General features: G+C 44.0%; 1 protein-coding gene across 1 annotated transcript; it reads left to right on the top strand.

The window, feature by feature from the left end:
• The first annotated feature begins 1,122 nt into the window (after nucleotides 1-1,122).
• Nucleotides 1,123-22,468, top strand: LOC143963409 (DENN domain-containing protein 11-like). Its single transcript, XM_077473038.1, has 3 exons — nucleotides 1,123-1,417; nucleotides 21,642-21,741; nucleotides 21,909-22,468. Exons 1-3 carry the CDS (start codon nucleotides 1,207-1,209, stop codon nucleotides 22,069-22,071), a joined length of 474 nt encoding a protein of 157 aa, XP_077329164.1. The 5' UTR covers nucleotides 1,123-1,206; the 3' UTR covers nucleotides 22,072-22,468.
• Nucleotides 22,469-22,531: the final 63 nt, after the last annotated feature.

The raw sequence follows: 22,531 nt of genomic DNA on the forward strand, positions 1-22,531 counted from the left end.
CTAAAGAGAGCCAGGTGGGCTAGCATTTTCCATCATGCTGCTGGAGAATAACCCCTGCGTAGGAAACCTTTATTTTATGGACTTTTATTTGCCTTTTTAATAAAAATGGGCTATCATGCCCTAAAATATAGCTCCTGACTGGCTTGAATCACTGTCAAAAGCATCTAGGAGAGAAAATGGTCCCCTGTGTTACAACACATATATACATATATGTTTTTGTAATTTCTCTTGGTTTTGTGTACAAAGGGATAGAAGCAGGTCTCATCGAGCCTTAAGCCCCTTTCACACTTTTGGAACATTCAGGTCCGCCAGTCAGTTTTGTCGGCGGACCTGAACGGGCGCTCCATGTGACATGTCCGCTGACATCCGACCCGGTCCGATCCGCTAAAATCAGATGGATGGCCCTACGTTGGCATCCATCCCTATCAGATCGGGTGAGATCTGATGAAAACGGACATGCTGTCCGTTTTCATCCGATCTCTCCATTGCAAGCAGCGGCGCTCGACAAGCCCCTCTCCGCTCAGTGAGCAGAGAGGTACCTGTCATCCACCAGTTCAGCAGAGATCAACGGAGAGATTTCCCACTGAGCTGGCGGACTTAGTGGCAGCGGATCCGCCTGGTGTGAATGAGGCCTTACAACTGGGACTTATGGGGGCATTCCGGATTTATATTTCTGTAATGTACCGATGACAAATGGCCCCCTATCATACTCTTTTACATAGAAATAAGTTGATTTACATAGAAATCAGCCCATGGAGAACAGACATTTACAAGCAGCCCTATAAATAGCTGTCTATAAATATATTAATGCCTGCAGCCCTGTGTGCCAGGATCACAGGGAGCCAGTGTTGTGTTTATCACACTGTAATAGCTTTTCATCAATAATTCATCAGACATTCTGTGTCTGGCAAGAAGAAGGCAGGCCAGCTCCCAGGGGCCACACATGAGGGTCTCTTGGGGCCCAGTGGTTGTCTGCAGTTGGTACACAGGGGGGCACAATGGGCCCATTATCAGTCAGCAGACAGCTCCCTTTGTGTCTCTGGGTGACACATTCAGCATCTGGGCCGGAAGTGACGTACGAATGTGAAAGTGGTCTATCCCCGTCCGCCGCACAGCTGGAGATGGAGCGCTTGTACAGGTAGTAGCCCCGCCCCCTGGTTTCCGCCGCCCGGGCTGCTAGTGCTGTTGCTGACGGCTCTCAGCGGAATGGCCGGGCGGACGGACCGGGCTCCGCTGCTCGACTGGGCCGAGGGGCCTGGGGTGAGTCCTGCCCCAGAGCAAGAGCAGGTGGACAAGTGGCCTAAGAAGTATGGTGCCAGCTGGAGGAGACTGCCGCCCGGAGAGCTCTCCCCTCTGCCTCAGCTGGAGGACGACCATATCGTGGCTGTGTTTGTGGTCACATTCGATCCCAGGAGCGGTGAGTGGAGAGGGGGAGAGGGGAAGAAGGGGATCAATATGGGCCTGCAATGGATGGCTAAGGGGAGACATACATCATTTTCTATGTTTGTGTGTCTCTATATCTCTAATAAGTGTCTGTTATTTTATATGTGTGTATTACATTTATATAAATGAATATATTTTATTCACAAAGAATTAAAAAAAATTACTATATAGTGATGAGCCATAACTTTATGATCACCCACCTACTACTGAGTAGGTGCCCTTTTACTGCCAAAACATGCCTGAGCCGCCAACGCATGGACCCCACTAGACCTCTGAAGGTATGCCACCAGGCTGTCAGCAGATCCTTTAAGTTACAAGGTGAGGCCTCCATGGATTGGACTTGTTTTTCCATTACATCCCACAGATTCTTGATTGAATTGAGATCTGGAGAATTTGGAGGCCAAGTCAACACCTCAACCATATGTTCCCCAAACTTCTTGAACCATTTTTGCATTGTGGCAGGGTGCATTGTACTACTACAAGAGGCCACTGCTATCCATTTCAATAAAGGGATGTAGTTGGTCAGCAAGCATGTTGCAACACAGTACAACCCGCATCACCGGCTGGTGCTGTGAATAAAGATTAAAGGGGTTGTTAACCCTCTGCATTTTTCACCTTAATGCATTAAGGTAAAAAACCTTCTTTACTGCACCAGCGCCCCCTTATACTTACCTGAGCCTCCTAATTCCTGCAGAGGGAATGAACAGACCAGCCCCGGACAGTGTCTCGTGTCCTGATTGGATAGATTGATAGCAGCGCAGCCATTGGCTCCCGCTGCTGTCAGTCAAATCCAATGACGCAAGCGGAGAGATGCTGATTGACAGTCAGCCGATCTGTGATAACTGAGCCATTGGTGGTGTTTGATCGCTCGGTTCTCAGTGCAGAGGTGCTGCATCCATTTAGGTATGTATAATGGGGGGGGGGGACCCTTCTCTTTTAAGTCAGCAGCTGTCAACTTTTAATAAACAGACGCTCACCTGTTCCATAGTCCAGCGATGCAGCTGCTGAAACCTCAGTCCTTTCCCTCTCTGTGGCGCCGTCATTGCAAGTGTGGGCACCTGGCTGTGACAGCTTGTGGCTTCACAGCTGGATGCGTGAGTTGCGCTGCGTGTTCTCAGTGGCCAGGCAATCTTCTGGGACCTTTGATGTGTCCCAAGAGGAGTTCCTAGGTGGCAGACTATGAGCCTGTCAAAACTGGGCCCCTCCCCCCCCAAATGTGGCATGCAAGGGTAGTGAGGAGTGTGTAAAGCCAAAGTTCCACTTTTTGGGTGGGAACTCATCTTTAATGTGATGTCACCTTGTTGCATTTTTTCAAAGCAATTTTATCTTTGCATACAGAGGGACTAGAAAGCTATATACTTACCTGATCATCTGCTCCCCCCCACAATCCAATGGACTGTTCCAGATGTCTTCATGTCTAGAGCAGGTCTATGGGCATGGTGAGGTCAGAAACAGTGCACCGCACAAAACCACTATATCTGGGGGCAAGAGCCACAGGGACCAGTCTTGTGCTGGGAGGATTAGGTAAGTACCGTATTTACCGGCGTATAACACCCACCCTTTTCCCCTTAAAATCAGGGGAAAATCGTGGGTGCGTGTTATACGCCGCTCTCCCGCTGATTGTGGGGAAAGGATCGAGCAGAGCCGAGATACACAAAGCCGAAGTACACTCGGCTTTACTCGGCTCCTCTCGCTGTCCCGCCCACCTCCACTGATTGCGAGGAAAAAAAAAAGCAAAAGGATGGCTGGTTATTTGTAATGCATCATCACTGTTGCCTTAACGGCGCATCCAAAACTTTTTTTAAGTTTTGGATGGAGTGACGTATGGTTAGGTTTTTTTATTTTTTTATTTTAAGGCCTCTTTGACACTGGTGCATTTTGCTGTGCTTTGCCAGGGAGACAAACGTATATAAAAACTATTCCCCATAATATCTTGTGTAACTGCTCACACTGCACTTGTGCTGCTTTATGAAAAGTCCTGTGTGCTGCATCTTTGAAGTTTTTCAAAAGCGCACCAAAAAGGCATCTGTTTTATTGGACAATAGGAACGCATCAAAGGCGCATTAGTGTGAAAGGGCCCTAATGTTGATTGTATCAGAGATATTTCCTTTCCATTGTCACCAATAAAGGAAATGAGGGGAAATCCAAAACTTTAAATTTGTCCCCAAAACAGCAGGTGCGCTTTACGTGGTGTGCTGCTTTCTGGTGTATTTCAGAGGGAAAGGAGTTTGACCAACAGCTCTGATGAATAAGCATCTGGCTATAATACCTGAATGGCTCGAGGTCCAGTGTCCCTGCTAATGTACCTTGTCTCAGAGACATGCCGTTTCTTAGCAGGCTACAGCCTAGCGGAGATTGTACACAGACAGACAGAATGTTTGTTTGGTAATCTGCAGTACGTAAGTCATTATTTCCTCCCAGCTGTTAACGAGCGTAAGTGAAACTGTATACTGACCTCAAAAAGGAACTGGTGAGTCTATCTTCTCTGCAACCAAGGCTTCTCTTCATCCCTGCTTATTATGGGCTCAAGAACCCAGCTAAACGTTCTACCATTATTTTGGATCAGAGACCAGCAACTGTCTGAACTGGGCTGCTTTGGCCAATGACAAGTCTTTTGTGCTTGCACATGCTTATTCCCGCTATCCACTAAATATCATGCAGTTCAGGAGTCCCAATTTCCTGGACACAAGAATTATGCAATTCTCTGCAGACAGGCCAAATTTGCATGCACACGATCAGAAGATTTGCAGCAAATGGTTGGGTTTTCACAGTTTGCAGATCAGTGTCAGATTTACAAGTCCACCCTTTTAAAATAGATGGACACAGCCTAAGGCAGCCCTCATAGGGCACAGTGGGGGCAACACTAATTGTAAAACGTCCGTCCGTACCAGACCTTCTGTCCTCCATGCAGCTCAGCCTGGTTATCCACAGACTCGGCAATACTGTGCTTGTCACATAGGCAGGCACAGTGGCCAAGCCTTTAGGGCCAGTTCACATCACATGCAGTCCAGTGCAATTTTTTTTTTTCTGCATCAAAAAAAAACCACACTGGTATGCATTTGATGTGAACTGGCCCTAACCCTACGTTCACACCTATGCGTTTTTTGTGAGATTTGCAGAAACGCTCTACAGTAATTTAACATGGTTTACTAGTTCACATCTTTGCGTTGTGTCTGCTGCAATTTTGGAAAGGGTGGGGATTTTTTTTCCCCCTGATTTGCGGCTAATAGACTTAAATGGAGCTTTACCAGAAATGCACGTGGTGCATTTTTGATGGGTTTTGCGGTTCTTATTTTACCACTGTTCATAGCTGGGTGCTAGGCAGGGGTCGGGAAGCCAGCAGCAGTGTCCTTAAAAACTGATGAGTCATCAACTGTCAGCGGAGTTCCCACTGAAAGCTGAATGTAAAATAAAAAATTGCTGGCAAAAAATTCAGAAAACAGGGCATGGGATCCCCCTCCCTTCGGGTCTAGTATGGATTCGGAGGGGGCCACCACGCCAAAAAACCCAGCGTGGGGTCCCTCTAAAAATCTATACCAGACTCTTATCCGAGCATGCCACCCCGCATGCCCCCCGAACCATACCAGGCCAACGCCCTCAACATGGGTGCTTTGGGGCAGGGAGGGCTCTGTGCCCCCACCCCAAAGCACATTGCCCCCATGTTGAGGACAAGGGCCTCTTCCCGACAATCCTAGCCGTTTGTTGTCAGGGTCTATGGGCGGGGGGGGCAGGGCTTATCGTAATTTCGAAGCCCCCTTTAACAAGTGGACCCACAGATGCTGGCCCCGCACCTTATATGAATGGGTATCGAGTACATCTTACCCCTACCCATTCACCAAAAAAGCAGTAAAAAAAAAAATCTCTAGCATCTTCTTTCTCCCTTCCTTTTTTTTTTTTTTTTTTTCTTTCTCCCTTCCTTCACTGAGTGGACTGACTGAGTACAGAGAGATAGCTGTTCTTAATCACTAGGAACAGTCTCTCGTGCATGAAATGACGTAAAGGTAGGTCGTTTCGCGCAATAGGGCTGCCCTGTTGAGAGATCTATCTCTTCTACATACATACGCGGTGGGCGGTCCTTAAGTGGTTAAGATAAACTTTCTGTCTTTATAAAATGGGAAGTGCATATCTATGCTACAGCACAGTGAAGGGCTCAGTTTTGTCTATGTGACTGATGTGAGGCCATTTCTGAGAAAATGGGTCAGTCCATGCTGTGAAATATTCAACAAAGCTGTGAAATTTTACAGCACAAAGAAGTCAATGAGCTCCTCTTCTCTGGCTAACATTCCATTACAGCTGCTTAAAATGGAAAAACTGTTGAGAAACAAACTTCACTCAAATAGCATGATTGTTCGCATTATTAATTGTCATATTGGAGTACAGAAAGTTCCCCTTTCCATAAAAACAAAAAACTCCACCATAATACAGCCAAGGCAAAAATATGACATAATGTTGGGCTGCAAATAACATTGTGTTTGACATGTATTATAGACCGTAAAAAGACTTTTTTCATTCAGGCATTTCTTTTCTGTGACATAAAAGAATCAACAGAAAAGGAGCAAAGCTGGCTGTATAATTACAAAACATGTTCGGGTTTAAAATAAGAGTTCTACATTTATGCCATCTATATATGAAATACATTAAAATATATGCTGCAATACTTTTCTTGATTCAGACGAAGAACATTTTTGGAAAGTACAAAAAATACCTGATCCTGTCATAAATGCAGTGTCCTTGTAGCTTCCTATGAGCTGAAAAGACTGTGTACAACAACCTTATGGCTCCATGCACACTGAAGCTCAAAAAAGCTTTTTCTGGACGCCAGGATGCTGGCAGAAAACGCTGGTTGAAAAACCTGCAGTGCTTATAACAGCGTTTTGTACTAGCCTTTATGAGCATTAGCGTTAATGGGCGTTTTTAACAAAAATACACAGAGGACACTCCAAAAATCCCACAATGCATTGAAAAAATAGAACACCGAACACTAATGCGTGTTCATGAGCGTTTATCGGCGTTTGTAGTTTTTTGGCGGTGAAAAACATCACTTTGAACGCAAATTTCTGGCGTTCAGAAAAAAGCCCATAAACTCCTCTGCTCATAAAAGCTAAAAAACGTCCATGTGTGCATGGACACATAGGCTAACAGAGTGGAGTTTATGGGCTTTTAAAAAAAATGCCCAAACTCTAAAAAAAAAAAAAATGCAGTTTATGAGCTCCAGTGTGCATGGAGCCTATCAGTAATTGTAAATGACTAACCTCCCTCCCATGTAATGGCAAATTTGTTTTGTTAGGGATAGCTCTAGGTTTATTGTGTATCATAGTGCCCATTATCTGCTTGATCTAAAACTAATTTGGAGTTGGCTATTTCCAAACTTTAGCCTGACCCTTTAACAATGCTGTGCACCACAACGCATAGTACAATTTTTGTGGTGTGTTGGCTCTACTGTATAATGCATTGGGGTACTATTTACATGTTTTTAGTTGGACCCAAGTCGATCGATGGAGGTGCAAATGTAAACTGTGAAGAGACAGGTATGTTTTAGTGCAGAAGGAATGTAGCATGTCTCTCTTGCAATGAATGGTCTTCTTGCTTTCAGTTTTAAACCCCCCCCCCCCCTTTTTAGTTTTGCGTCAACGCCTGAAAGACCCCCATGGGTTCTTCATAGCTCCCCTTGAACACTTCTGATGTTTAGGCTGGCTCATAAAGTCCAGATTAATTTGCAGATGAACCCACATATAGGCAGGTGGAAAAGACACTTGGCACCTGTTCATACATAAACAGGCAATATAATGCTCGACAAATGGATGTGCATTGCCTTCCATTGGTGTGGAGATAGATAGATAGATAGATACATTTTTATTTTTTTGCATTGGTGGGCAGGGCCGAGCTGTGCTCCATGTGTGTGAATGGACACAGCAGTGGCTCGGGAGCTCCCATAGCAAGCTGCTTGCTATGTGGGCAGGAGAGAGGGGCCAGGAGCGCCAGCAGAGGACCCGTAGAGAAGAGGAACGGGGCTGATCTGCAAAATTGTTTATTTATAAAAAAATAAAATAAAACCTAGTTTTTGTTCGGTTCAGCGGGGACCTGCCAAGACTCGAAACATTTACGGTCAGGCTGAATATACCCAAGTCGATCCATTAATCTTCTTGGGTACAACCAGCATGTTGGATTTTTCAGCATGTGATTATTGCCAGCGGCTATAGCCACTAGCAATAATTGCAGTGTTCTTCCAGCCGGCACAGCTCAGCTCCCTGACCCCCCCCCCCCCCCCCCCCCTTGCTGGGAGAACAAAATAGCTCTGCACAAGGGATTCCCACCATCAACACTGACTGTGTTGGAGGAATTGAGTGATTTTTCTTTACTGCAACCGCTGGTTAAAGAAAATTGGCACATCTATGCCTTGCTTTACTGATAGGTACCTTGTTTAGGGAAGGAGCAGCAGAAAACTAAAAATGATGTGTTGGAACAGGTGTGTGTCTGCAGGAAAGGAAAGGGAGGTCGGGGGCAGGGCCTGGCTGAACAGAATTCCAGCCCAAACTGTTCAATCGGCATTTATCTACTTGCCTGGAGTCAAGTACAGGGGCAGATGATGTAAAACCCATTCAATGAACAGCCTTCTGTGTTATCTTGTTTATTTAACATGTCAGAATAAATCCTGTAATTGTCCCCCATAGTGTGGAGAGGTGCTGTGCCTCCCCATCTGTCAGGGTGTGTCATGGTACACGTGTTGCCTGTCTTGTGACTTGTTCTACCTGTCCTTATCCCTTATCTGGCAGCTGTTTCCTATGAATGCAGCCGACTGGCCAGGAGGAGGTGGCCATACCTGGATCAAAGATCATACAACTCTGTCTTGCTGACAGTGACAAATCAAAGGGAATTGATTTTAGTTCTTTGTGTACATGTTCTAATTGTCAACTGTCATATCGGTTTGTCCTGGTAACGTGTTAAACAGCCTAGTTTTTATTTATGATGTACATGAACAGTAACCATATTTGCTTATATTCAGGATATGCTTCCGGATGAGAAATGCTGTGCAGTGACTGTACTTGACTAATATTCATTCTCAGTGCAAGCTTATTAGTCTTGCCAGACTGGTTGTAAACATACTCTGTGGATCTTATCTCAGCAGGCAAGATTGCTGGCTGTGCTTTTTGACCTTTAAAAGCAAAGGTGCATCTGTATATAAAATGTACTGTCCTTTCCCACAACCTACAGATTAGTCTAATGTCGCACTGAGGCAGTTTTCAGGCGTTCTAGCTCTCATGCCTCCCCATTGTGAACGCCCGAGTGCTGCACACTGGGGCGGTGCGCTTGCAGGACGGGGGGAAAAAGTCCTGCAAGCAGCATCTTCGGGGGAGTTTGGGAGCGCTGTATACAAGACTCCTACACCGCACCTGCCCATTGCAATGAATAGGCAGTGCCTGAAAAGCACCTTGGAAGCTTTTAACCCCTTTGGTGAAAAGCAGTACTTGAACAGCACTAAAGCGCCGCTAACTAGGGGCCCTTTACCGCTAACGGACCCGCAGCCCCAGTGTGAAAACAGCCTTAGTAGTGTTCAGGATGTATTGTGGTCTAAACTTCTCCTTCCAAGCCATTAGCACAACATAAAGGCCTGCTTTATGGATTTTTCTAAACATAAAGGAGTAGTTGTATCCTTTAACCACTTCAGCCCTGATAGGTTTATGACCAGAGCACCTTTTACAATTTGCCACTGTGCTGATTTAACTGGTAGCTGTGTGGTCATGCAATACTGTACACAAACAAAATCCCCCCCCCCCAAAGAAGCTTTCTTTTTGGTGGTAATTTGATCACCTCTGGGATTTTTATTTTTTGAGATGTAAATTAGGGGGGGGAGAGAAACGCTTATTTAGAAGAAAACGGAATTATATACTCAATAAACTCAATTTTTAGTCATACATTTAGGCCAAAATGTATTCAGCCACATGTCTCGGGTAAGAAATAAGCGTATATTCGTTTGCGCAAAAGTTATAGCTTCTACAAACTATGGTAGTATAGTTTGTAGAAGTTTAGCTCCCCATTTTTTGGGGGCTAACTTTTTTTGTGCATTTTAAAATTGAAAAAAAAAAAACGCCATATTGCCCAAATGTTTGGTAAAATATAAAAGATGATCTTATGCCGAGTACATAGCTACCAAACACAACATGCTTTAAAATTATGCACAACCGTGCAGTGGCAACAAACTACATACATTTTTAAAAGCCTTTACAGGATACCACTTTAGATTTACAGAGGCGGTCTACTACTAGAATGACTGCCCTTGGTCTGACGTTCAAAGTGATACCTCGCATGCATGGTGCAATTGCTGCTTACAAACCACATGAGACTGATGCTTGTGTTCACCTTTGTAAACGCGAGCATGGGGGGACGGGGTGCTTTCATTTTTTTTTAACCACTTAAGGACCGCCGCATGGCAATGTACGTCGGTGCAATGGCACCGACAGGCACAAGCACGTACCTGTACGTGCTCGCCTTCCAGCGGGTGGAGGGTCCGATCGGACCCCCTCCCGCTGGATGCGGCGGTCCGTTTCGCTGCAGGAGCGATCCGGGATGAGGGGATGGCCGTTGGTTTCTGGCCATCCCCTCTCGATTCGCTTCTGGCAAATGAGAAGCTTCCCCTGCTGTGTATAGTAAACACAGGCAGGGAGGAAGTGATGTAATTTTCCTCGGGGCGTTCTTTTTGACCGGACTACGATGAGAACAGTGAAAGTAAGTGTGCACCAAACACTACACTGACATGTAGGCACACAACCCCCCCCCCCCTCCCAGTGTCACTGATTGCAGTGATCATTTATTTACTGATCACTGCATTTAGTGTCAGTTAGTTGTGACAGTAAAAACTGTCAGGGCAGTTAGTGTTGGGTCCAGGGTAGCCCCCTACCCCCCCCCCTTAAAGGTTTAACCCCCTGATTGCCCCTAGAGTTAACCCTTTCACCCCCTTTTGCCAGTGTCACTAAGCGATCGTTTTTCTGATCGCTGCATTAGTGTCACTGGTGCCGCTAAGTAGCTAGTTATTTTTTCAGGTTCACCGCCAGGTTTTTATAGCGCTAGGTACCCCGATATACTACCCAATAATGGTTTTAACCCCCTGATTACCCCTAGTTAACCCTTTCACCAGCGATCACTGTATAAGTGTCACTGGTGACGCTGGTTAGCCAGTTCGTTATTTAGGTTCCCCGTCAGGTTTTTATATAGCGCCATGGACCCCCATATACTACCTAATAAAAATTTGCACCCCCTGATTGCCCCTAGTTAACCCTTTCACCAGTGATCACCGTATAAGTGTTACGGGTGACTCTGGTTAGTTAGTTTGCTTTTTATAGCATCAGGACACCCGCCATTTATTACCCAATAAAGGTTTAACCCCCTGATCACCCGGCGGGTGATATTAGGTTTTAGGGTCAGGGTCTGCGTCGCCCCAGGCAGCGCTAGGTTAGTGCCAGTACCGCTAACACCCATGCACAAAGCATAAACCTCCCGTAGTGGTATAGAATCTGAACAGATCAATATCTGATCTGATCAGATCTATACTAGCGTCCCCAGCAGTTTAGGGTTCCAAAAAAACGCATTGTTAGCGGGATCAGCCCAGATACCTGCTAGCACCTGCGTTTTGCCCCTCCGTCCAGCCCACCCAAGTGCAGTATCGATCGATCACTGTCACATACAAAACACTAAACGCATAACTGCAGCGTTCGCAGAGTCAGGCCTGATCCCTGCGATCGCTAACAGGTTTTTTTTTAGCAGCGTTTTATATTTAAATCCGGAAGGCAGTGCTTGGTTTTCGGGGTCCTGTACGTGGCTAGGCTCCCAAAAAGTCCCCCACATGTGGTATCCCTGTACTCGGGAGAAGCAGCAGAATTTATTTTGGGGTGTTATTTCACTCACTTATGCCCATAGCATGTGAGCAATATATCATTTAGTGACAACTTTGTGCAAAAAAATTGTAATATTCCTGCAACTTGTGGCAAAATATAAAATATTTCATGGACTCAACATGCCTCTCAGTAAATAGCTTGGGGTGTCTATTTTCCAAAATGGGGTCATTGGAGGGGGGGGGGGGGGTTTGTGCTATTTTGGCATTTTATGGCCTTCGAAACTGTGATAGGTAGTGAGGAGTGAAATCAAAAATTTGCACCCTTAGAAATCCTGAAGGCAGTGATTGGTTTTCGGGGTGCCGTACCCGGCTAGACTCCCAAAAAGTCCCACATATGTGGTATCCCCGTACTCAGGAGAAGCAGCAGAATATATTTTGGGGTGCAATTTCACATATAACTATGGCATGTGTGAGCAATATATCATTTAGTGACAACTTTTTGTAAACTTTTTATTTTTTTGTCATTATTCAATCACTTGGGACAAAAAAAAATATTCAATGGGCTCAACATGCCCCTCAGCAATTTCCTTGGGGTGTCTACTTTCCAAAATGGGGTCATTTGGGGGGGTTTGTACTGCCCTGCCATTTTAGCACCTCAAGAAATGAGATGGGCAGTCATAAATTAAAAGCTGTGTAAATTCCAGAAAATGTACTCTAGTTTGTAGACGCTATAACTTTTGCGCAAACCAATAAATATACGCTTATTGACCTTTTTTTTTTTTTTACTAAAGCCATGTGGCTGAATACATTTTGCCCTAAATGTATGACTAAAATTTTAGTTTATTCGATTTTTCTTATAACAAAAAGTAGAAAATATTTTTTTTTTCTCAATTTTCGGTCTTTTTCCATTTATATCGCAAAAAATAAAAATCGCAGAGGCAATCCAATACCATCAAAAGAAAGCTCTATTTGTGGGAATAAAAGGACGCAAATTTCGTTTGGGTACAACATTGCATGACCGCGCAATTACCTGTTAAAACAGTGCAGTGCGAAATTGTAAAAAGACCTCTGGTCCTTAGGCTGACTATTGGTCCGGGGCTGAAGTGGTTAATTTTTAAAATTGTTTTGCCATTTTATGTTCTTCACACTGTTCCTTTTCATTTATCATTTTTGTTGTTGGTATGAGTAATGTAAATATCCCCCATGATACACTAAGATCGGTGTGATAAGATGCTTTCCCAATGGCACTGTTTATATTCGCGAAACCAAAGTCATGAAACGCTCCTAGCTTCCGGATTCTTAGGCCATAGAGATGATTGGAGCCATTCTGGTCTCCTATTAGCTCGATCATCAGCTGACAGAACCACCAGCTGCGTCCTCCGGTTCCCCCGGTGGGCCAGGATAGCCAGAGAAAACCATTGAAGTGGGTGGTACGTTCTTTCCCACTGCTTGTAAAAGCAGTCTAGCGGCTAATTAGCCACCCATCGGCTGAAAAAAATGATACCTAAACCTGCAGGCATAATTCTGGTTTAACCACTCAAAGTCCAGCAACATACCAGTACGTCGCTGATCCTTGTTGGGCATATATTGTAATGTTTTTTTCATGCAGCCTGTGGTTTAAATGAAAAAAGAGAACCTAACCGATTCCTCCAATACATTCAGCGGTGGTATGTCCACCATTAGAATACTGCCCCGCATCCACTAACTTGTTATGATGGGCATACATGCACCGCCTTTCGCCTTTCTTAGTTTTTTCCTTTTTTAGTTTTTTCTTTCTATGAAAATGGAAAAATAAAGAACCTAACCGATTCCTCCATTCACATCGATGGATGAGGATGAAGAAATCTCTCCCAAGAAAAGTTAATAAAAATATATGCTGAAGCATAGGGGCGATCCGCTCCTTATGTCCACCCCTGCCCCTATGCTTCGGCATATATGTTTTTTTGTTTTTTTTGTTTATTGGTGGTGAAATAATTTCCTGCAGCGCTGGAGTCACAGATTTATGTATCGTGAGAGCAAACTCCTTTGCTGTCTAAATAAATTTGTGCTGCAGCTGAATGGCGTATCCGCAAAGCAAATAATGGTTAACGATAAAACACAGGTAAGTTTCCAATGTCACTGAGCAGGCAGGCTCTTTAATGCAGGAACGACCACATCTTTTCTGCAATAAAATGCACCTACCTGCTTGTCCCTGCGTACTAAGATGACTGACTGCTGCGCATGCACAGGATTTATGTCATCCTATGCTGGCCAATGAAGACATTTGAAGACCGGTACCCAGCGGATGACACTTTAAATGAAAGATCACTTTTTGCTGGAGCATGTTACACCATAAATATGGGTGTAACATGCTTCAGCAGCCACCCCCCACCCCCATCTTCCCCCTGTGACAGAGGGCGGGGGGATCTTTTTTTGGTTTTCAGGTTGTAACATGTTAATGTTGCAGCAGCCCCCACTTTCTAGTGAGTGGGTTATCTTGTCCCCGCAGACGCTGTGACAACTTAAAAAGATTGCGGCTGTGTGGATCTCTGCCCACCTGGCCGCCTCATTCCTTCACAGAGCTCTGTGAATGTAAGAACTACAAGTTCTCAATGAACTACCAGGGCATTGTTGAGCTCTCTCTGTACAGGCATACCCCACTTTTAAGTACACAATGAGGTTTATTTACTAAAGCTGGAAAGTGCAAAATCAGGCTCACTTCTGTATAGAAACCAATGAGCTTCCAGGTTTTATTACCAAAGCTTAATTGAACAAGCTGGGGTTAGAAGTCCATTGGTTTCTATGCAGAAGTGAGCCTGATTTTGCGCTTTCCAGCTTTAATAAATAAACTCCATTGTGTACTTAAAAGTGGGGCATGCCTGTAGTTCATTGACGCTATGAAGTACGAGCAGACAGCTTACATTGACAGTCTGCATTGCTTTGCTTTCCAGGGTCCTAGTAAAAAAAAAAATGCATTTTTTTTTTTTACCTGCAAAAAGATGTACTTGTATTCTTCTTCCCTTCCCTTTTTGTCACAAAGGTGAACCTAACTTTAAAAATAGTGTAGCCGTGTCGGGGCTCTGCCCCCATGGCTGCATCATTCATTCACAGAAAGCTGAATGAACTACAATCATCTACCATTGTGGCAGACAGCTTGTAGTTCTCAATGAACTGCGAGAGCACTGATGAGCACGCATAGTTCATTGATCTTTCTGCTCTTCAGTAACTGTCTCCCCATATGCAGCAGACAGCTTTACTGAGAGTCTGTGGAAACCTGGCATTGTACCAGTGATTTACTAATCAAATGTGCAATGCTTTCCAGGCTCCTGTGGGAAAAAAATGCAATATTTTTTTTTTTTTGCAAAAGGTGAGCTTCTTTTAACAGCCAGGCAACTAGAATTTTCAAAAAGGATATCAGCCATGGTAGCCTCCCTTCTTCCTCTGTCTTGACAGGTTTTCTTTACAAAAGAAGCCAATCAGCCATCATCTATACTTGTTGCAATCATTTGGAAACTGTTTGCTCAGGGTTGTGTGTTTTGCGTTGACTGAATAGGTCTTGATTGCCATTGTGGATCTCTCCTGCAATGACATTTAAAGCCGTCAGTATTAATGTTTACTGAGAGTTACGGTGACCTGCTTGCAGCCGATTCCCGCTTCCTCCTCGGCCTGTGACTCACCATTCCGGGATGACTTTCTGAGAAAGGAAGTGGCTTTCTATGAAGTAGTATTGTAACACATTGTATCTGCCTTCTGTACTTATTACATGAGTAATGAGACAATACGTTTATAAACCTATAATTGTTTGTTTTACTTGCTGATACAGTAATAAGCATACTCTGGTAACCCACCCACCCTGTGCCCACGTGGTTACATAGAAAGCATAAGGATGGTGCCAATGCATTCCAAAACCTGCAACCATCAGGCTGCTGTGCTATCTCCTGCCTCTTCCTTGGAGTACAGGAATACATTGGTCACCTGTTTTCTGTCTTATACGTTCCTGTCCCGCCTATCTCCTTACAGAGGAAATGCTTTGCAGGCCAAGTTGTCTGTAGTCACTCTAAACCACTCTTCAGGGGTAAGTAGATGGATGCTCTTACTCTTTCCAGATCAGGTGCTGTACATGGAGGATGGTCAAGTAGATCAGGTGCAGGGTCCCCGATTCCCATCCACAAGCACTGTATGATCAAGGTAGATGTAGCCCAGAACAGCTCCTCGTACGCTCCAACGAAAAAAAACATATGGAAAAAGAGGAAGGGAATATCCGCTGTTTTTGGTGTCCACTTAAAGTGGGGTACCCCCTAATAAAAAAAAAATTAAAAGTCAGCAGCTACAAATACTGCAGCTGCTGGCTTTTAATAATCGGACACTTACCTGCCCCAGGGTCCAGCGATGCGGGGGAACGAAGCCCCCCCTCGCTCCCCGCTCCGCTCGCGGCGCCGTCATGCATACTGTGGGCACCCGGCTGTGGCTTCACAGCCGGGCACCCACTGCGCATGCGCGAGCGGCACAGGGCGCCGTGATACGCCGTACAGTCACCTGGGACACATGACAGGTCCCAGGTGAATGTGCGGCGCGAGGGGAAGTGATGTCACCAGCATGGGCAATGAGGAAGGCAGATTACGAGGGACCCCCTAGCAACCGGTATTTAGAGGTGAGTAAAAATTTTTTTTTTTTTGCCAATTATTTTTTTTTTTATTTTTTTTTAAGAATTTTAAGCACTTTTAATTTTTTGGTGGCAACACCACTTTAACAGGAAGAAGTTTACTTTCAGTTTTCTGTGGACTTTACTCTGCACTTTCCATTTGAAGTTTATAGTCACAATTTTTATTTACGCACCTATTGTGTTCACTACGCTATGCACCTCTACTTATGATTGTTTTCACATATTTGTTTTAAAACATATATTGTGTTTTTAAGTACACGTATTGATAATTTTATTGTTTATATTAGCGCTACGCTATTGTGCCACTATTCATTGTTATATGTATGTATATACTGCGCTATCCCAATGTTAGCAGCCAGCACAAAAAGGTGTAAATATAAAACATGTACATAGAAAGTGCAGCGCTAAATGAGTCGATAACAAGTTAAAAGGTGATCCAATAACTCAAAATAAATTATGAAAAAATAGTGACATATAATGGCATAAATCATAGAATCCAGTGTAAACCATCACAGAGAGAGGAATTTTCTAAACACGTGACAAAGAAAAGTCCAAATCAAGTAAATATAATTCCAAAAGTGTCCAAATAAATGTGACAACAAATTGATAGGTGACTATCAGACAAAATGGTGACTCCGTGAGTGTACAATCAAGTAAGTGACAAACGTGATCTACCACCAACAGCACTAATCACTTACCAAAGGACACGGACCCACACAGGTATATACCTGGTGAGTCTAGCAGGCTTAATATTGTGATTCCAAGGGTCCAAGATTCTTTTATGAAGATGAAACCTCCAGGTACTTGTTCTCATAAATATGAGGTATGCCAGGTTTAAATGGATCAACCCCACCAGGAAAGCAAAGGAGAAGGAAAAAAGGGGGACATAGTATAATTCCATATGGAAAGTTTTATTAAAAATAGTGGTATAAGAGTTGCTCTTACATACTCCAAATAACAACAAGCGCTTTAAGACAAACAATTCAGCGGTAATGACCCCAGATGATGCTTTTTTTTCAAGCGAAATGCGTCGGGACTGTATGCTGATCCGCTCATTACCGCTGACTACTACGGAATTATACTCCTATGTCCCCCCTTTTTTCCTTCTCCTTTGCTTTCCTGGTGGGGTTGATCCCTTTTTATAACCTGGCATACCTCATATTTATGAGAACGATTATCTGGAGGTTTCATCTTCATAAAATAATCTTGGACCCTTGGACTCACAGTATTAAGCCTGCTAGACTCACCAGGTATGGGTCCACGTCCTTTGGTAAGTGATTAGTGCTGTCGGTGGTGGATCAAGTTTGTCACTTACTTGATTGGACACTCACTGAGTCCCCAGACATTTTGTCAGTCACCTATCAATTTGTTGTCACATTTATTTGGACACTTTTGAAATTATATTTACTTGATTTGGACTTCTCTTCATCACGTGCTTAGAAAATTCCTTTCTCTCTGTGATGGTTTACACTGGATTGTATGATTTATGCCATTATATGTTACTATTTTTGCATAATTTATTTTGAGTTATTGGATCACCTTATAACTTGTTATTGTGCTGCACTTTCTTTCTATGTACACTATTCATGTTAGACTTTGAGTGCTAGCAGATTTTTTTTTATCCATTTAGATTTGCATTCCATTTTGATTGTAGCAAAGTTTTTTTTTTTTTTTCCCCCACATTATTTGCAGGTCAAGGCTGATTTAAACTTTCAGCTGGTATGTGGAAGCTGAACATAGAGGAATTTTATTATATCGGGAAAACCTCCTTTTTTTTTAAATTTATTTTTTATTTATTTTTTTGAATCAATGTTTGAAGGAAAATGCCCTCAAGTACCATTTGCACAGTTGCCATAAGATATGATATTGGTGCGATTTCAGAAAAGCTCTGTATCTGTGGTCTCTCTCTCTCTCTCTCTCTCTCTCTCTCTCTCCATGTCTGGTGCACATGAAAGTACTTAGTGTTACTAAAACCCAGGGCTCTGCATTCACTACATCTGGTCTTACAGTACACAGAACACGGAAATACAATTATTTTAATATAAACTGCTAAATACCTTTTCTCATCAGCAGTATATAACCTTGTGACTTCTATCAGTGTCTGGTTTAAAGCTTGTAGGAGGAGTTTTCATTCCCCTCTGACTGTCCTTTTGAGTTTGTGTGACTCCTGACCCTCTGTCTGGACAGTTCTGATTGGCCCTGTGCCGATCACATGCACCCTCCCAAACAAAAAATAAATATTCTAGCAATGCACCCCAAACTGAGCATGTGCAGAGGTCCCTAATGCTCTACTATCAGGAGATGGTTTGGGTACTGGAAGAAGGGGAGGATCAGAAAAGACATGCTCAAACAGCCTTTAAACGCAATGTGGAGGATTAACGCCCTATCTTCCACAGTGAGTATAACAAATATACTTTACTACATATACAGACTGATTTTACTGTTGTGGGTTTAGTACCACTTTAATGACACGGACCTGCATGGTGGCATTCAATATGAAACAAATTCTTCCATTTGGTATAAATGCCTGTAGATCCTGACAGAAATCATGTCAATTGATAACTTCCAGTGCTGTCTGTTTTCAGTTACAGTAAAACCTCTGTTTGAGAGTAACTTGGTTTGAGAGAGTTTTGCAAGACCAGCAACATTTTTAAATAAATTCTGACTTAATATACAAGCGATGTCTTGTATACAAGTAGCTTCATGTCACAGCTGAGTATAAAAGAGAAGAGAGGTGTCTCTAAGTGTAGCAATATGGTTACAATTAATGAAAGTACATTTAGAAACTCACATGGTTGATTATTAAAATAGGCACATTTAAGTATGCAGGCATCCGGGGTAAAGCTGTCCACATAGACCATCCTCCGCACCGCCATCAACGTCATCCCTTCCATGCTGCCACAAGCGATTTAAAGGGGAGTTCCAGGCTTTTTATGTTTATTAAAAGTCGGCAGCTACAAAAAGTGTAGTTGCTCACGTTTAATAAACAGACAGTTACCTGTTCCATGGTCCAGCAATGCGGCCGAACGTGGTGTCGCTTCTCTCCCCCTCCTCTCCGACGCCTCCATTGCCACTCTGGGCACCTGGCCTCTTTCGGCTTCATGGCCGGGCACGCACGGCGTATGCTCGAGTCGCACTGCACTCCCAGAGTGGACAGGCGATCTCCTGGGACCTGTCATGTGTTCCAGAAGATCGCCAAGAAGGAGGGGCCGCCTAAGGCAAAATGAGGAGTTGCCTAGGCGGTCCCTGGGTGGATGGAGGAAGTGGGATAGGAAGTCCCCCTCCTAATGAAGCCCCCACTCCCCCCCCCCCCAAAAAAAATGACATGCAAATGTGGCATGTAAGGGGGTGAGGCGTGCTTAAAGTGGAAGTTCCATTTTTAGGTGGAACTCCGCTTTAAGCCTCACTTTCAAGGTAGTCTTCTCACTCAATCACGATTTCAGACTGACAGCCGTGAAAGCCGGTGGCATGGAGGATGGTCTATGTGGACAGCTTTACCCCGGATTCCGCGGACTAGGCTGAAGCCACAGCCTCACCTAAAAACTCCTGCCTGCAGCTCCTCAGGATCGGCGCGGTGTCCATCAATAAAAAAAATAGTTTTGAATCAAGATTTTTTATTTTTTTTGAGAATCTCCCAGCTCTAACTTAGAGGCGCCACTCTTCTTTATACTCTATAGCTCCTGCTGGATTTACTTCTAATCGCCTTGTGGATTTTGCCATTTTTTGAATGGACATTTTAAGGTTACACATCCTATCGCATTGCTATAATTTTATATGGCCTATAAACTGAAAGACTTATGAATAAATGGTTGTTGAACGAATCACCTGAGTTTCCATTATTTCTTATGGGGAAATTCGCTTTGATGTACAAGTGTTTTTTGGATTACAAGCATGTTTCTGAAACGAATTATGCTCGCAATCCGAGGTTTTACTGTATTTTGTTCCCAGTTATCTCTGACTACAGAATCCCTCCCCTTTGTTTATAGAGAATGAGAGGGGGGTATGTAGCTCTGTCACAGAGTAACAGTGCTGCTGCTTTCAGAAGACCAAATACAGCGACTGAGAGTTGTCACCCTAGGACAGGAAGTGTTCATCAGTTGAAAATTAAAAAAAGAGAAATCTTGGTTGGTGGGTGAAGCTAATACAGCCACCACATCAGATGACTGGTAAACTGTAATATATGAAATGTTTTTCTTCATCTTCCATTGAGGGATACCGTTTGGTTATATTGCTGCCTACAGGAGGTTGGGACACTGGCAGATAAGTTAGTGCCTGTATGAACCCCGCCTTATGCCTTAGTTTTTACTAGTGTCCTAGGAGGTTGAATACTTTTTTTATTTTAATTTTTTTTCCAGCTCTATCGTATTTGCTAGCCTTTTTATTAGGGTGTCGGTTCCTTCAGATGTTCTTTTCATTGGAGCGCTGAGCTGTGGAGGTGCGGGGAGCGGCGGTCTCAGCGGCTTGCTGAGATGGCCATCAATCAAGGCAGCTGGCGGATCCAGACTTGGGAAGTCGGATGACTCGCTGCCCCGACTGATGGCAGTGATGGCAGCGGAGAGCGGACTTCAGACCAATCTCTGCTGAAAACGGGCCACAGGAGTGCAAAACAAATTGGACTCTTGTGACCCATTGGAGAAGTCCAGCCTAAAAATTTCAGGCTGATCTTCTCTTTTTAATGTACTGCAAGTATTTTGCAAGCTGAGAGTCTATTGGGCTTGACTCCATAGACATCTACTAAATGTTTGATAAAGGTTTGAGAAGCTTACTAAATGCCTGTCAAGTGCTCCTTCAACGAGACATAAATATGCTCATGGTTCTTTAGCCTAAGGGCTAGATTATACTAGCATTATTCCTCTGAAGACTGATCCACGATGGATTGCTCTTCAGAGGGCATTTGACAGGTGGTGATATAACGCCTCCTCACCGTCAGCTTTTTCAGCCCTCAAAAGTCCGCATCACGTCACTGCAAGGGTTGAGACATGGCCACACTGAGGTGAATGGGTCATGTTCCACAGCTGCTATAGATTGCTTAGCATAATTTTTACCAGACCCTTAGTGCATGCAGGAAGGGGGGGTGGGGTGAGAGAGTGAGTGCTCCCCCCCCCTCCTGAATCATATCGGGCCTCATGCCCTCAACATGGCATGTGGCCTGGTATGGTAACCCCAAAGCACCTTGTCCCCATGTTGGTGGTTGTTTGGGTCTGCAGGCAGGGGACTTATCAGAATCAACAAGGGGGGGGGGGCCCATGTGAATGAGTAGGGGTACTCAAAAAAAATAAAAAAAATATTTTTTTTACAATTTCTTTTATTAAAATAATAAAAAAAAGTCCCCCGGTATAGATCCATCTTGAATCACAACGCCCACCACTACCGCCGACCTGATTCCTATAAGCCCACTACCCTCGGACCCCCACAACCACCTGCCAGGGTTGTTGGGGAGAGGCCCTTGTTCCCATAAACATGGGGACTAGGAGCTTGGAGAGGCAGGGGCAGAGCCTAAAAACATAGCTTGTTTTTACTGACTCCCAACCATAAGTGCACATGAGGCCTAATATGTTATCCATGACTAGCAATGGGGTATCATGAAGGCTTGTCTTTGTTTTTCACCAGTATCCGATGAAGAAGAAATTTATAATTTTTACATTGTTGATTATGAATGAAAATTCTAAAGCTACAGAGCTTAATCAGATGGGATCTAACTGACTGACTGTTGTGTTCTGCCCACAGGGAATATTGTGGAATGGTGTCTGCCCCAAGACATCGACTTGGAAGGGGTGGAATTTAAATCGATGGCCAGCGGATCCCACAGGGTACAATCTGATTTCATGTAAGTCAGGTCTTAAAAGGAACCTTTTTACAACATATATTTTTATTAAAAATGTAAAGGATATTTGATTTTGATTTATTTTTTTGGTTTTCTGTATTACCTTCTCATATAGTAGACCTTACATTGGCTCTTCTTAGTACATTGTGAATTTTATTTTCACCTTTTAGTTACTTTCGGAAAGGCAGCTTTTTTGGCCTAGCTTGCTTTGCCAACATGCCGGTGGAGAGCGAGTTGGAGAGAGGAGCGCGAATGAAGTCTGTTGGTATACTGTCCCCTTCCTATACAATGCTTTATCGCTACATGCACTTTCTGGAGAACCAAGTCCGGTAAGATGGTCTAAAGTGGAGTGAGGGATATTGGGATAGAAACTCACAGGGGCATGTGAAGGAGACTATGTAGGGTAGAGCAACAGGTTCACTTTAATGCCCCCGCTCCAGCTGTTCATACATAGTTCAGGAGCGAATGAAAGGCGAGCATGTGTTTCTGGGGAGGGAGACATTAAAGCAGACCTGTGCTTTGCCTTAAGCTGTGCACTTCAAGCCTGCCAACAGACGGTTCTAAAATCTAAGGCCCCCTAAAAGTAAAAGTCTAACTTTAAACTTTTTTTTTTTACTGCTGTTTGGTATACAGTGTAAAAGGTTTGGAACATCTGTCAGGTTTTTCACACTTTGCCTGCTGGGGGGAATTTAATCTTCCTTCCTGTCTTAAGAAGTATGGTAATCAGCCCGATGCTGCATCTGTACCTTGTTGGCTCTGAGGCTGAGAATCCACGAATTGAACACCACCTGAA

Source organism: Lithobates pipiens, unplaced genomic scaffold, assembly GCF_037356315.1.
Source record: "Lithobates pipiens isolate NorthernLeopardFrog02 unplaced genomic scaffold, aLitPip1_a1.2 Scaffold_8, whole genome shotgun sequence".
In the NCBI taxonomy this organism is placed as follows: Eukaryota; Metazoa; Chordata; class Amphibia; order Anura; family Ranidae; genus Lithobates; species Lithobates pipiens.